Source organism: Tursiops truncatus, chromosome 4, assembly GCF_011762595.2.
Source record: "Tursiops truncatus isolate mTurTru1 chromosome 4, mTurTru1.mat.Y, whole genome shotgun sequence".
Lineage (NCBI taxonomy): Eukaryota > Metazoa > Chordata > Mammalia > Artiodactyla > Delphinidae > Tursiops > Tursiops truncatus.
In genome coordinates this window covers 139,029,485-139,044,471 of record NC_047037.1, presented here as the reverse complement: position 1 = coordinate 139,044,471, position 14,987 = coordinate 139,029,485, and the positions used below count along the sequence as shown (strand labels likewise).

The 14,987-nt window shown below is 39.0% G+C and overlaps 1 protein-coding gene across 1 annotated transcript in view; it reads left to right on the top strand.

The window, feature by feature from the left end:
- LOC101316279 (cell adhesion molecule DSCAM) overlaps positions 1-14,987 on the top strand; it is a 527,322-nt gene that overhangs the window by 310,017 nt on the left and 202,318 nt on the right. Inside the window, exons 5-7 of the mRNA XM_073804653.1 lie at positions 2,946-3,221; positions 10,373-10,669; positions 11,422-11,697. Of these exons, the coding sequence (XP_073660754.1) occupies positions 2,946-3,221; positions 10,373-10,669; positions 11,422-11,697 (849 nt within the window). The remainder of the gene's footprint in view (positions 1-2,945; positions 3,222-10,372; positions 10,670-11,421; positions 11,698-14,987) is intronic.

Genomic DNA, 14,987 nt, shown 5'->3' with positions numbered 1-14,987 from the left:
CAGCCAATGAGAATCGCTCCAGTATGCAGGCTCAACACCACCTTTCGTGGCTCCCCAGTTTCTGTTGAATAAAGTTTGTATCTTAGGATAGTATGGAAAGCATCTCAAGTAAAGCTGTACGGTCATACTTCTCATAGTTTTTCTTCAAAAAACCCTACTCCTGTGAGATCCAACTTCTTCCTCTTCTCGTGCAAACGTGTTCCTTCCCTAATTGCAAGTCATGCTGTTCCCTCCTCATGTAATGTAAGACGGTCTTCAAGTACCTGAATGTCTAAAACTTCCCATCTTTCTAAGTCTAATGCAGTGCCTCATTCTCAAAACACCCCGTTTCCCTCCTATTTTCTGCTCAAGGCTCAGAGTATTTTATTGCTTTCTCTGTAAAGGCATTTACCACTGTCTACATTTTAAAAGTTATTTGTGGAAACGTCTTAACTCTGACTGCGCTTGTTTTCATCTTTGTACTCTGCCACATCTGGAAAAGTTCCAGATATGCCTCTATTGCTCCCATCCTGCCTTCTGACTATTCCCTTTGTTTGGTGTCTCTTCTCCAGGCAGAAAGGATGCTCCTGGGTTCCAAAGTCCGAAACTTCTTCTATTCTATCTTGTCTCTTTTCTTTTGGTGCCCTCTTTTATTTTATGGCTTCAAGTTCCTCCCCTCTGAAAACAGCCCTGAATTTGCATGCTCAACCTCAGCCTCCTTGTTGAGTGTCAGGTGAGCAGCGTGTCTCCCAGTTTTATATCAGATGCTTAGCTGGTACTTCCAAAGAACAGCATCCCAAACTTCTCTCCATCATCTCTCTACCATTTACCAGCCTCTTGTTATTCTAGACATCTTTCAGCCTCAAACCCTCCAAATGCAAACTTTAAGTCCTGGACCCTCTTTAAGACTTTTCTTTCATGTCCAAGTCCTGCCAAGTCCTAGAGATTGTATCTCACCGTGTTTCTCAGCTGTGCTCTCCACCTCCACCCAGTTCTAGATCGAGTTGTTTTCTTTTTTAAATTAATTTTTATTGGAGTAGAGTTGCTTTACAATGCTGTGTTAGTTTCTGCCGTACAGCAAAGTGAATCAGCTATACGTAAATATATATCCCCTCATTTTTGGACTTCCTTCCCATTTAGGTCACCACAGAGCATTGAGTAGAGTTCCCTGTGCTCTACAGTAGGTTCTCATTACTAGATCGAGTTTTAATTGCACCTCAACGAGACATCTGCAATGCCCCTTTGCTGACCAGTTTCCCCACTGTCGTCTGTCCAACACAATATGATCGATGGATTCTCCAAAAAATGTGTTTTTCTATAGCACTTGCTTGCTAAAAATTCTAGAAAGCTCTCTTTAGCTCCCTCTGATTTGATTCCAAAATCTGGAGGTCTTTTGTGGTCTTGTCCCAGACTGCCTGTGTAATTTTTCTCCCACTGTTCTCCTTCAGAGACCTTGTGTTGCATCCAAACTGATCCAAAACTCTTCCTGAGACCTGGCAGTGCCTCATGCTCTAATTCCTGCAGTTCCCACTCTTCACGAGGCCCTCTCTTCATCCCAGCTGGCCTCAGTTCTATCCATCCTTGATGTCTGAGGACATTCTATCGATCCTCTTCCACACAATGTACGTCTCTAATGGACGCTTTGTGTTACTATCTTCCTTGTTGTACTTGTCTTATCCATCTGGAAGACTGAATTTCTTAAAGACTTCACAATGTGGTGACACAAGAAGTCAGTAATAACTGGGGTAAACAACTGGTTTTTGCCATTTACCTGCTGAATGGATTTGGTTAAATTAATTGATCTCTCAGAATAATCGTTTCTTCTGTAAAATGGAGATGATAACAGAAAACTTGCAGGACTGTGGGAAGACTGACTTAACTAATGTTCAAAAGATATTTGGTAGCTTTATGGCACATGCTAGTGGCACCACAAATGTTATTCATGTTTGTCTCACCTGTGAGTTTAACCCCATCCTTGGCATATAGTAGATGTTCAATAAATGCTTACGGCATTCAATTGGGTTTGCTGAATGAAAACATAGGAAGTCAAAGATGAGAGTTACCACCTATCCAAAGAAGTTAGCCTCATTTTAAAGAACAAAACCCTGTTTCATGGTCACGAATCCTAATATCTACCTGCTTTCTTACAGCTGTGTGTTACTGGCCCTGGTTAAGCCACATAGGGGAGGGGAGTGAGTATGTGTGTGTGAGAATGGCCCAGAGCAAACCCATCTGTGCCACGCTGGGAGGCGGCAAATAGGATTTAAATATTCAAATATTTCTGTCCTTGCTGGCAACCAGCACATTGCATTTCTTACTGTCAGTGCGTTAACACTCACATTTACTCAGTGAGAAAGCAATATGACCCATGTCAGCCTATTTGCTATACAGTGAAAGAAGCCCAGGAAAAAAAAAAAAAAAAACGAATAGTGATGAGGGTGTTCCCAAACAAAATGGTGCACCATGAAATAATACTGAAATAAGAATATATGGAGTGTGTTCTTTTTTAAGGTTCTTTTCTTTTTCTTTTTGCAATGTCATCCCCTACAAAAGCAATAGAAAGATAACAGTCTTAACAAGAAATTTACTTCAACAGAAAATCTGTACACATTATCACTTACAGCAATTGTACATGGTAAATTAACTTTAAAAATATGTTCTTTCTAAATCCCTCCGCTGCCTTAACTCTTGGAGTATTATAGGTAGAAGCTCTACCTAGTGCTGTTTACAAGTCCCAAATTAAAACTGTATAACTTACATAAAACCTATTAACTTGTCAGCTCAGTTTAATATCTTTGACTACTCAGTGCCCTGTATGAGGAAAAAACCCACCTTGGCATATTGACAAATGGGCAGAAAGTGCTTGCGAAGATGCCTTTGCCTGTCATAAGTTCAGCATGTTGTTGAAATGATCTCTACATGTGTGCTGTTTTTACCTTCTTTTTTTCTCTTCCCCAAAACTCCAGAGCCACTGAAAGCTGCCATCAGCCCCAGGAAAGTTAAAAGCAGCGTGGGCAGCCAGGTGTCCTTGTCCTGCAGCGTGACAGGGAGTGAGGGCCAGGAACTCTCCTGGTACCGAAACGGTGAAGTCGTCAACCCTGGAAAGAATGTCAGGATAACAGGCATCAACCACGAGAACCTTATAATGGATCACATGGTCCGAAGTGACGGGGGCGCGTACCAGTGCTTTGTGCGCAAGGACAAGCTGTCCGCTCAAGACTATGTGCAGGTGGTCCTTGAAGGTCAGTGGGCCCCGTTACAGGGTTCGGCGAAAAAAGAGCCCAAACCCAGAGCCCAAACTCAGGAGCAAGAGTAAAGGGTGAAACACTGCTCTTAACTCACAGTGTTAAGATTTCTGTCTATCTGACCAGCTTATAATTCTACCCTAGTTTTTCAAGCTCAACTGGGCAAATAAAAGAAGCAACATAAGTAACGTGATTTAACTTAAGGTTAAGTAACATAAACGTTGCCCACTCACGTGTTTAAAGTTACTTGTCAAGATGTAGACCTTAGGGCTTCCCTGGTGGCGCGGTGGTTGAGTGTCCGCCTGCCGATGGAGGGGACACGGGTTCGTGTCCCGGTCCAGGAAGATCCCATGTGCTGCAGAGCGGTTGGGCCCATGAGCCGAGGCTGCTGAGCCTGCGCGTCCGGAGCCTGTGCTCCGCAATGGGAGAGGCAACAGTGAGAGGCCCGCGTACCGCAAGAAAAAAAAAAGATATAGACCTTAGAAACTTGAGATTTATGGTTTGGTTGACAATTCATTGTCCTCTAGACCAGGGTTCCTCAGGAGCGCTTGCTTTGGAAGGCTGCTTTATGCACTGTAGGATGTTGCGCGGCCTCCCCTCACTAGATGCTAACAGCGCCTTCCTCCAGTGTGACAAACAGAAATGTCTCTAGACATTGCCAGGTGTCCCCTGGAGGGGAAAATAGCTCCCCCAAATTGATAAGCACAACTTTGGAGGCAACATTTAGAGCAACGTTTCAATGTGGTGCTTGGTGGAGTGAAAAAATGGCTTCTGGTTTGTGGGGTTGTCTATTTGGGTCCATAGAGTCACAGATTTAGGTGAATGGAATTTTTGAAGAATTACCTTGTGTTATCATAATAGGTTTTAGGTATGTTATGTTGTTTTCTTTTCTTAACCGCCTGCTGCCTACTTACATCTTCAAGCTTATCAATCATCCAGGGAAAGAAGCTATTAAGGTAACAGTCAAGCGAGAGACATATGTTTATCACCAGATAATTGAACTAGCTTTTATCTGTGTATTTGCATGTCTTGTTGGAAATTGTGCCTTCTTATATAATTTAAAATTCATCTGTTATCAACTGATTAAAATAACTACATGAGTTTCATATAGCCTAAAGGAGGAAAAAAGAAAATCCATTTATATATGAAAATAAGTTTAAATATCTCTTGATGGTAAGAGGATATGAAACAGTCTTAGAATGACATTCTTATTTTGATTCGAGCATTTCCTTGCAGACAGTGAGCATTTTAAAGCAGAGGCGAAATTAGCTGAAGGCATGGTACTCATATTAAAAGCCTGACACTGTGTTCCACATAATAATTAAGTGCAGACAGTAATCAATTTGCACAGAGCCGGTTTGCTAATGATGATGCCCTGTAGTCCTCACATAGTCACTATTTTTAGATTCTTTGTAGAAAAGGGAGAGATTACCTGTCTAGGGCTGGTTACCTTGGCAACCATCTCCTGTGACGAAGAAAACCTAAAGAGCATATTGATAATCCATAATGATGTTGAAAGAGGTGAGGTTATCAGAGAGTGGCAGCAAGAAAGATTTCAAAGACTCTCAGGTCTTACTGGGAAAATAACGTCTGCTTTCATCTCAAAAAAAACCTGTTGCTTGAATAAAAAGAGGGGGCAGAGGAGCACGCTGAGCCTACTTACGGATTTATTTGCTGCCTGCCAGGTACCATTTGGGACAAGAAGCTTCACTTTATTTTTTCTCGTCTGAAAGATGATAATGCTAATGTCGCCAAAGAGAGCGGAAATGGAATTACAAATACATTAGCTAGTAACTGCCTTAAAATGGTGTCTAACTAGTACCCTTGTTACGACGTAACCTCCTGTAACAGCTATGGATTAACATGGATTATAAAAACTCACAGTACTGTGAACTTAGAATGGCCACTGACATAATGTAGAATCTTGGAATATTTCCTATGAGGACAAAGGAACTGGAATGGAAGTTTAAAGAAACTGGAATCTAATAATTATAGGTTCAAGATCAGACCAGAACACCTGGGAAATGGAATCATAAAGAAGAATAAGAACAAGTCCTATTTCTGGAAATGATGGAGTAGCAGGTATCAGACTAACCTGCAAGAAGGTGAAAATTTTGAACTTTGGGAAAAGCAAAACTGTTTGCAGACACTGGGGAAACACCCAGAAGCAGGCAGAAATAATTTCACCCTTGAAAGAAGGGGAAAATATTAGGTGATTTCTACACTAATACCACATTTCCCCTGAGGATATTTTCCAGTGCTGGTGGGATGGGAAGGTGGGGAAACTAGAACACAAAAAGAAATGCAAAAACTACAGTCTTAATGAGATTGAAATGAATTTTTTTGACTTATTCTTTTCAACATTTAAAAAAACTATCAATATACATGTCAATATACATCAAAAATAGTCTTCAAAATTTAAGGCAAAATAAAGATATTTTCAATAAACAAAAGCTTGAAGAATGTTATGCCAGAAGACCTACCTGCACACCAAGAAATGGTAAATGAAGTCATTCAGGGTGAAGAAAATGACCTAAAATGGAAACTCAGATCTACAACATGAGAGTATGAGAAATGACAAATATGTTAGTAAACATTTAGCAAAATTGTTTTCTCTCTTTTAATTTCTTCAAACAGCAATTGACAAATTAAACAACTACGCAATTACAATATTGTGTTATAGAGTTTATAACATAAATAGAATAACACAGTGGACAGAATATAAATTAAATTCTTTGAAATCATTTGTTGCAAAGTTCCTCCATTTCACATGAAGAACGATAATTTTAACTTTTAATAGATGTGATTAAAATTATATGTACATATACATATGTATATATTTGCATATACACATTAATGTTAATATATGTATAAATATATATGAAAATGGAAAGGCAAATATGGAATGAGAGAAAATATTTAACACAGACATATATAATGTATAATATATATACACATATGTCTGACAAACATTATCTGTAATTTATATGAGACATCTGACATATACACATGTAAAAGTAAACTTGTACAGACTTGTATATGTTTACGTATATACCTTATATCCAATATATATGTATATATTATATATATACTTGTATTCAGTAGACATAAAGAACTCCTACAAATCAATAACAAAGGCAAATAGTCTAACACAAAAATGGAAAAAAAGATTTGAGCAGACATTTTAAGAAAGGAAATACACAAATGGCCAATAAGGACAGGAAAACAACATCACTTCCATGGTATTTGTCAAAAACGCAAAACTTGTATCTAATCACCAGGAAATATCAAACTGAATTTGAGCAACTGGCTACAAAGTAACTTCAAACATGTCAAAGTCAAGAAACGCAACAGAGACTGAGGAATGTTGCATATTAAAAGCGACTAAAGACAGACTCTAGGTCCATCCACCTCACTACAAATAACTCAGTTTCGTTTCTTTTTATGGCTGAGTAATATTCCATTGTATATATGTGCCACATCTTCTTTATCCATTCATCTGTCGATGGGCATTCAGGTTGCTTCCATGTCCTGGCTATTGTAAATAGTGCTGCAATGAACATTATGGTACATGTCTTTTTGAATTATGGTTTTTCTCAGGGTAAGGGCAGGAATAAAGGCATAGACATAGAGAATGGACTTGAGGACGTGGCGGGGAGGGGGAAGCTGGGGTGAAGTGAGAGTAGCATCAACATATACACACTACCAAATGTAAAATAGTTAGCTAATGGTAAGCAGCAGCATAGCACAGGGAGATCAACTCAGTGCTTTGTGAACACCTAGAGGGGTGGGGTAGTGAGGGCAGGAGGGAGACGCAAGAGGGAGGGGATATGATGATATATGTATGCATATGGCTGATTCACTTTGTTGTACAACACAAACTAACACAGTATTGTGAAGCAATTATACTCCAATAAAGATCTATTAAAAAGAGAGAGAGAGAGAGAGAGACTAAGGAGCCACCACAAATAAATGTAAGGTGTGAAACTGATAGAACTTGGGAAAATAGCTGTAAGGGACGTTATTGGTCAATCGGCAGACTTTGCATTAGATAACAGTAGCGTTCCAAAGTTACATTTCCTAATTTTGCTGACTGTCCTGCGGTTATGACAGGTTCCATGAGTGTGTAAAGAGGGCACACTCAAACATGGGTTTGAAGCCAAGAACAGGCAAAAGTAATGCGTGGTGATAGAAATCAGAACGTGATCAGCTGTGGTGGGTGAAGAATGATTGAAAGAACCCCTAGCAACTTTGTGGGGTGATGGAAATGGTTTTTATCTTGATCGTTTTGTGGTTACGCAGGTATATATATTTAACAAAATTCATTCTGTTTGTAAGCTTAAGATCTATACATTTAACTGTACGTAAATTTTATCTAAAAAATAAAAGTGTAACTGAAGAAAACTTTCCTAAATAGATAAAAAAAAAAAGACGAGATTTCAGTGCTTAGTGTAAAAATCAGTGAAAAGAAATTCACAGCTAAACACATCCTGACAAATACGTTGAATTGTAAGGTCAAATAAAATAACCTGAACATTCCCAAGCACCAGCAACTGGTTATGTACAAAGAGTAACCATCAGCATCACATGTAACTTCTCTGTAAATTAAATGTAGAGCATGTTGAAGTCATGTCTGCAGTGTTCTACGGGCAAAAGCGCAGGTTCTTTATTTTAATATTATGAAGTTACTTTTGTCATATTTGATAGTAAAAGAAAGATGTTTGCAATCCAAGGACCTTGAAATATGCTACTTATGAATGCATCTGGGGAAAAAAAGAAAGTACTTGAAGGCCTTCTCCAGCCTCAAAACATTGAGTTGGAATGAAGAAGTTTCAGGAATTGGAATGAAGATTCAGGAATTTGCAAATGAAAAGATGGTAGAAGGCTCTAGGGAAGCAACCCAGCTCAGGCCACAGAAATAGGCTTCAGGGTTTTGTGGTGATGAATAACTCTTTCTTCAGGGGTATTTGAAAATGTTAACACTTACCCTTCTGTGATGGAATTGCAAGATAGCTTCAGTTTTATTTCCAGTTTTTCTTTTGTTAATATATACTTTCAAATTTTTCAGCAATGAATACATATAATTATTATAATCAAAATTAAAAACTAAATAAAAATCTGTTAATCATTATCTTTCACTATGGTTAAACCCTTGAAATTAGCACCACAAAAATTTTTTTTAATATCTCCTCCAGCAAGGTTTATTACCAGACTCAGAAATCCTGTTGTATGTGATCACAATCATGTCAAAATGACCTATCTACACCTAGAAAGAAAAAGTGTCACTATGTTGATTTATAGTGCCTGCGGCTGGTAGACCCACTGGTAACTTTTCCTTCTTTTGACTTTTATACATTTTTCTCTCTTTCTTTTCTTTAAAGGAAGCCTCTCTCTCTCTCTATATATATATGTGTGTGTGTGTGTGTGTGTATATATATATATATATATAAAGAAACATGTATTTGTGATTACTACCATATAACATGAGGCAGATAATCAATATCTTTAATAGAAAATAATGGAATGTGAAAATTTGATCTTTGTCAAAAATAATGGAAATTGCTATGGAAACTTTCCTTAAGATTAAGCTCCTTGTTTGCCTGGGACAGTCTTGAGTTGTGCCTGTTCTCCTGGTATCTGTTTTGTTTTTGTTTTTGTTTTTTTTTTTTGCGGTACGCGGGCCTCTCACTCTTGTGGCCTCTCCCGTTGCGGAGCGCAGGCTCCGGGCACGCAGGCTCAGCGGCCATGGCTCACGGGCCCAGCCGCTTCGTGGCATGTGGGATCTTCTTGGACTGGGGCACGAACTGGCGTCCCCTGCATTGGCAGGCGGACTCTCAACCACTGCGCCACCAGGGAAGCCCTCCTGGTATCTGTTTTATTCTCAAAAGTATTCCAGGTTAGATGATAGATTAATGGCCACCCTACTTAAGATACTTATGGAATCTAAAATATGACATAAATGAACTTATCTGTGAAACAGAAACAGACTCACAGTCTTAGAGAACAGACTTGTGGTTGCCAAGGGGGAGGGGGCTGGGGGGAGGATGTATTGGGAGTTTGGGGTTAGCAGATGCCCACTATTATATAGAGAATGGATAAACATTACGGTCCTACTATAGAGCACAGGGAACTATATTCAGTATCTTGTGATAAACCATAATGGAAAAGAATATGAAAATGAACCTATATATGTGTATAACTGAATAACTTTGCCTACAGCAGAAATTAACACATTATAAATCAACTATACTTCAATAAAATAAATTTTAAAAAAAGAAAGAAAGAAAAGATACTTATGGAGATATTTAATAATACTGAAAGGGTCAAATTTATTTAGCTTCTACCATTATCAAGGCCTTCATGAAAATTCACGTGCAGTTATTTATCATTCAAACTATAAAACATGATTTCTTAGGAGAAAATTATAAAGATGAGATAATCAATCTCTTAGTTTCTTTTTCCTCTAAACAGTTCCCCAGTTGAGGGACTTCCCTGGTGGTCCAATGGTAAAGAATCCACCTTCCAATGCAGGGGGACATGGGTTCGATCCCTGGTCGGGGAACTAAGATCCCACGTGCCGCGGGGCAACTAAGCCCGTGTGCCACAACTACTGAACCTGTGCACCACAACTAGAGAGAAGCCCGCACGCTGCAGTGAAAGATCCTGCGTGCCACAACTAAGACCCGAAGCAGCCAAAAAGTAAATAAATTTCAAAAAATAAATAAAAAACGATTCCTCACTTGAGCAATCCCTAATTAACTTGGGGGAAGTAGAAAGCTAAAGCGACCATTGGAAGTGTGTGGGCTTCCTCTATCTTTATAACTTTGGGTGGGGATATACCAGTTTTGAATTATAAACTTCTTGGGAGATGACATTTTTTACCATGAACATCTGAGTTGCATTATTATTCTTGTTATGACTTCATCAAGAAATATATAAGAAAATTATTAAAGCTTGCTAATGCTGTGTTTACTTATTTGGAAAATGAAATTTTGTCCTGATTGGAACTTAGCTTTATCAATAAAACCAGACTTTTGAGTCATGTCTGAGAAGCAGTACAGGCACATCCTAATCATTAAATAGAAGTACTTGGAAGTTGTTTAACTATTTGTATGTGCCACTTCCTTCCGTGATTTGTCTTCCTGCAGATGGAACTCCCAAAATTATTTCTGCCTTTAGTGAAAAAGTGGTGAGTCCAGCAGAGCCTGTCTCCCTCATGTGCAACGTGAAGGGAACACCGTTGCCCACGATCACGTGGACCCTGGACGATGACCCCATCCTCAAGGGCGGCAGTCACCGCATCAGCCAGATGATCACCTCCGAGGGCAACGTGGTCAGCTACCTGAACATCTCCAGCTCTCAGGTCCGGGACGGGGGAGTCTACCGCTGCACTGCCAACAACTCGGCGGGAGTCGTCCTGTACCAGGCTCGAATAAACGTAAGAGGTGCTTGTCAAATCAGCTCCTCAAAAAACACACATAACTCATTGTAGTGGAGAAGAAGGTTTCTGCATGCACTGAGCCGAGTCTTGGAATGCCAAAAACGGATTAACTGTCGCTTCCCATTTCCTACCCTCTGCTTCCTACTCAGGAATGGCAGTGATTGGGTTACTGTTGGAGATGGCATTTTGGTTTCTTTAGTCAGCGTGTTCTCTTGTTTTATTCTTAGACTTGTCCACTGGAGCTTTCCTTTCCTGGTTTATGCTGTGCATGCATGCTCTTTCCTTCCTCCTCTTCCATTCTGCTGTGTCCATGGTAACCCTTCACGTACCTGGTATTTAACTGACATTCACAGTGCAACATGGCATAACCTCCATCTTCATAACCTAGTGTGCAGAGAGAGTTAAACAACTGAATGGCTACCAGAGTTTTCACCAAAAGAGCGTGACTGTTCAGTGCAGCTAGTTACCTTTTATTGATTAAATTGCCTTTTGTCCTATAATTCAAAACATCTTAACAGAAGTAGTTGATAATTAAAGTATTTAACACTCAATTCATTTGAAAGTAACAAAATTAAAAGGAAAAAAAATAAACCTTCTTGGTAGAAAATGCCAAATGCAGAAAAAAATGTGCTTAACTGAAACAGATGTCCTTACATGAAACTAATCTACATTTTTAACTCAAGGAAAAGTGTACCCATTTCCACACATAACAGGTACCCTTAAATTATTTTCAAGAGTTTCTCTGTGTCTCTCCAGGGCCTGCAAGCATTCGACCGATGAAAAATATCACAGCAATAGCAGGACGGGACACATACATTCACTGTCGTGTGATTGGCTACCCATATTACTCCATCAAATGGTACAAGAACTCTAATCTGCTTCCTTTTAACCACCGCCAAGTGGCATTTGAGAACAATGGCACGCTAAAACTCTCGGATGTGCAAAAGGAAGTTGACGAGGGGGAGTACACCTGCAACGTGCTGGTTCAACCCCAGCTCTCCACCAGCCAGAGCGTCCACGTGACGGTCAAAGGTAAGGCTGTCCCTCGGTCCCCACACAGCTCACCATGACTAAGCTCAACTGTTTCACCAGACCAACCGTTAGGAGTGGGGTAATCTCAAAATCTGCATATTCAGAATAGGACAGTTACAAAGACTGAAGAATGATAAGGTCCATTGGATGTTCTAACCTCTTTACCACTGCATCTTCACCAGAGTGATGGTTGATGTAGTCTTCTTTTCACATGAACTTTTGGCTTGGTTTTCCAGGGGATTTGTGTTTTTATAAAATCATAGAAAAAAAGAAACATATCATTGACTTGGTTATCTAGTTGGCTGACAGACCGTTTTAAAACACATAGCTTTGTTTTCCTAAAACCTCCTAAAAGTGAGTTCTTTTAGAAGCCAAATAGAAGAGATTTTCTATAATGGATGAGGACTTCAAACAAAATAGATGAGCAGGTCAAAGCAACAACATAGGAATGCTATGTTTAAAGGACTCCACCGAAAACTTTCCTGCCTTTTAAATTATTCTTGACATCATGACATCATGACGTGGACTGTCATGGACTCTAACCGTCAAGATGAGTTTTGGAGATCATGCAGCTCAACCCCAATCTCCTTGTCAGTAAAGACCTGTAAGTGACAAGGCTCCCCCAGGGACATACAGCTTTGTAGTGTGGCAGACCCTTAGGGGAACCCATTTCTTCCATTTCCCAATCCAGTTTCCTCAAGTGAACATAAAATGAAAATTTTCAGTTATGTAAATAATTGCAGGAAACAGGTCATGGAAATAGCTCTAAGGCACCATGAAGTAATACCAAAAATATGTGGAAACGGCCTCCTGCCCTGCTAAGCTGCCTGCCTGAGCTACACGGTTATCTCCCTAGGTACCAATAATTGCCTTTAATGTCCTGGTTACAAAGCTGCATAGGTTTTCCATGGTCTTCCCCAACCATCTTTTCTCACAAATCCTGTTAGTTTACCTGTTTAGGGACACCTATAAATACACACACACACACACACACACACACACACACACACACACACACACGCACACGCACGCACATGCACACACACACAATGTATTTTATTATGTAGTATATGTTAGGTAACATGTATTATCTATTACATATTACATACACCTGCATATAACTTTGAATGTTTTTAATAACCACATATCTTAAGAATTTTCTCAAATCATTAGAAATTCTTAGTAAGCCAGATTGGTCATAGCTGCATAAAACTTCATTTTGTGATTGTATTTATTTCTTTAACTATGATGGATGGAATATCTATGCTATGCCCAGTAGGTCAATACCTCAGAAAATAAGTTCTACTTGATGACAAAGAATTTTCCCTAAAAGAAACCAACCCCAGGGATAAAAAGAAGCCAAGCAAAGACCATCGGTAGGGAGGGTGGGAGTGGGCACCACATGGAAGGAGGCTGTCAGGTGTGGCAATCAGATCAGAGAGGCAGAAAGCAGAATGCCCTCCAGATGCAAGATGATATTAAAACCAAAGAGATCTATAAAACTTACAACAGCCAAATGATCAGAGATAGAAATGTGCCCGGCAGTCTCTAATGAAAGCCTTCCAGATGACAGATTAGATGTCTCCATGGACGCTACCATATGAGAATATCACGCACTAAGAAAAATTTGATTAGAAAGACTTTAAACAATGGGTTTACCAAGAAGCTGGGAATACAAAACTTGCTAAAGAAATCTATATTCCACTGCTGTGCATTCATTGTAAGTTAATTTTTTGTGCACATGCCTGGGCAGAGGAGAGAGTATATACTTTTTGTTAATCGTTGCTTCAAAACATGCTTTCTTTTGTTTTAAGGAGCAATGTCTAAACTAAATATAAATACAGTTGGCTATTAATACTACAGTATATTCCACCTTACTTTTATTGAATTTTATCTTTTGGGGTAGACAAATGAAACTGCAGATACTGCAGGCTGAGTGGATAGGGTTAAGCCTGCTTAAACCTGTGTAGGGCTTCCCAGGTGAAAAATAATAAATTCTGGACTCCTATATGTCAACCTAGGGCATACTTTTTGGAGGGAGTCATATTCACGTGCATTGCACTCTAGCAAAGATATTTAGAGTAATTTGATTTAAGATACCACTTGCATTTCTTGCTTAAAATGACATCTAACTGTCAACATACAGTAACAGTTATACACCATTAACAATCTTAGCCTTTCCTCAGATGTCAGTAGAAAGTCGTAACCATATTAACTTCTGAGCATTTAAATTTGAATTTTAAAATGTTTTGAAATGAAATATGTAAATTAAATCACACTCCAGTGGTCAGGTTTGTAGCCCATCAAAGCTTTTAAAAAAATTAATAACCTTTACTATTTTCAATTATGGTAAGGATTATGATAAGGGAGAGATAAGACATCAACTGAGTTACAGGAAAAGACTGAAATTTTTGACTCTCCCTGTGGAGCAGGATTGGAAGACAGGCTTCCTTATTTTATTTATATATATTCAGCTCCATTACCTTTGCGATTAGAACACAGTGAATACTGTATTCAGATCATTTTAGAAGAGCAAATATAATACCTCAAAAGTTGGCTTCATTTGGAAGTGGGCCCACTTGTTTCCATTAATAATGCTGCAAACTGTAAAACTAAACCATTTTTATCTTGTTTCCAGGAGGTTTTTCTTTAACACTAGAGTGGTGTGTGTGTGTGGTATGTGTGCGTGTGTGTGTGCATGTGTGTGTGTGTGTGTGTGTGTAGATGACATTTGGAAACAATACTATTTTTCAGTCATGTCTTTTTTGCTTCTTTATTCCCCCTTCACTTATTTTGTATCATATGACTTGGGAAATTTTTAAAAAATCAAAGATTGATATAAATAACATTTTGATCATTAGTAGTGCCTGAAACTTAAAAAGTTCTAAACTATATTAACGAGAAGCGCAATTTTGCTTCCTTCAAACATGTAGGGAGAAATGAATGTCAAAATCCCTTTTTTCACTTCATTTCAATTTAACAAGCAGTGTTACATTTAACACAGTGCAGAGCTCTTCCTGCCTCATTTTAGGTGCCACACTGAAGTTGAACAGTGCCCAGTTGAGTGTTCTAATTGCTAGAGACCAACACAGCCAGGAAAGTTAATTGGCTGCTGGATAAAAATGTCACCTTCTATTTGTATTTATATAAAACTTTGTCGTTTACAAAACACTTTCATAATTGTAATCTTAATTAATATGCACAGTGAGCCTGTAATGTAGGTAAAGCATCACCAGAGAAACAGAATAAGAGAGCAGGAGGCCTGCTCAGGATTGTCCAGTAATATGTTC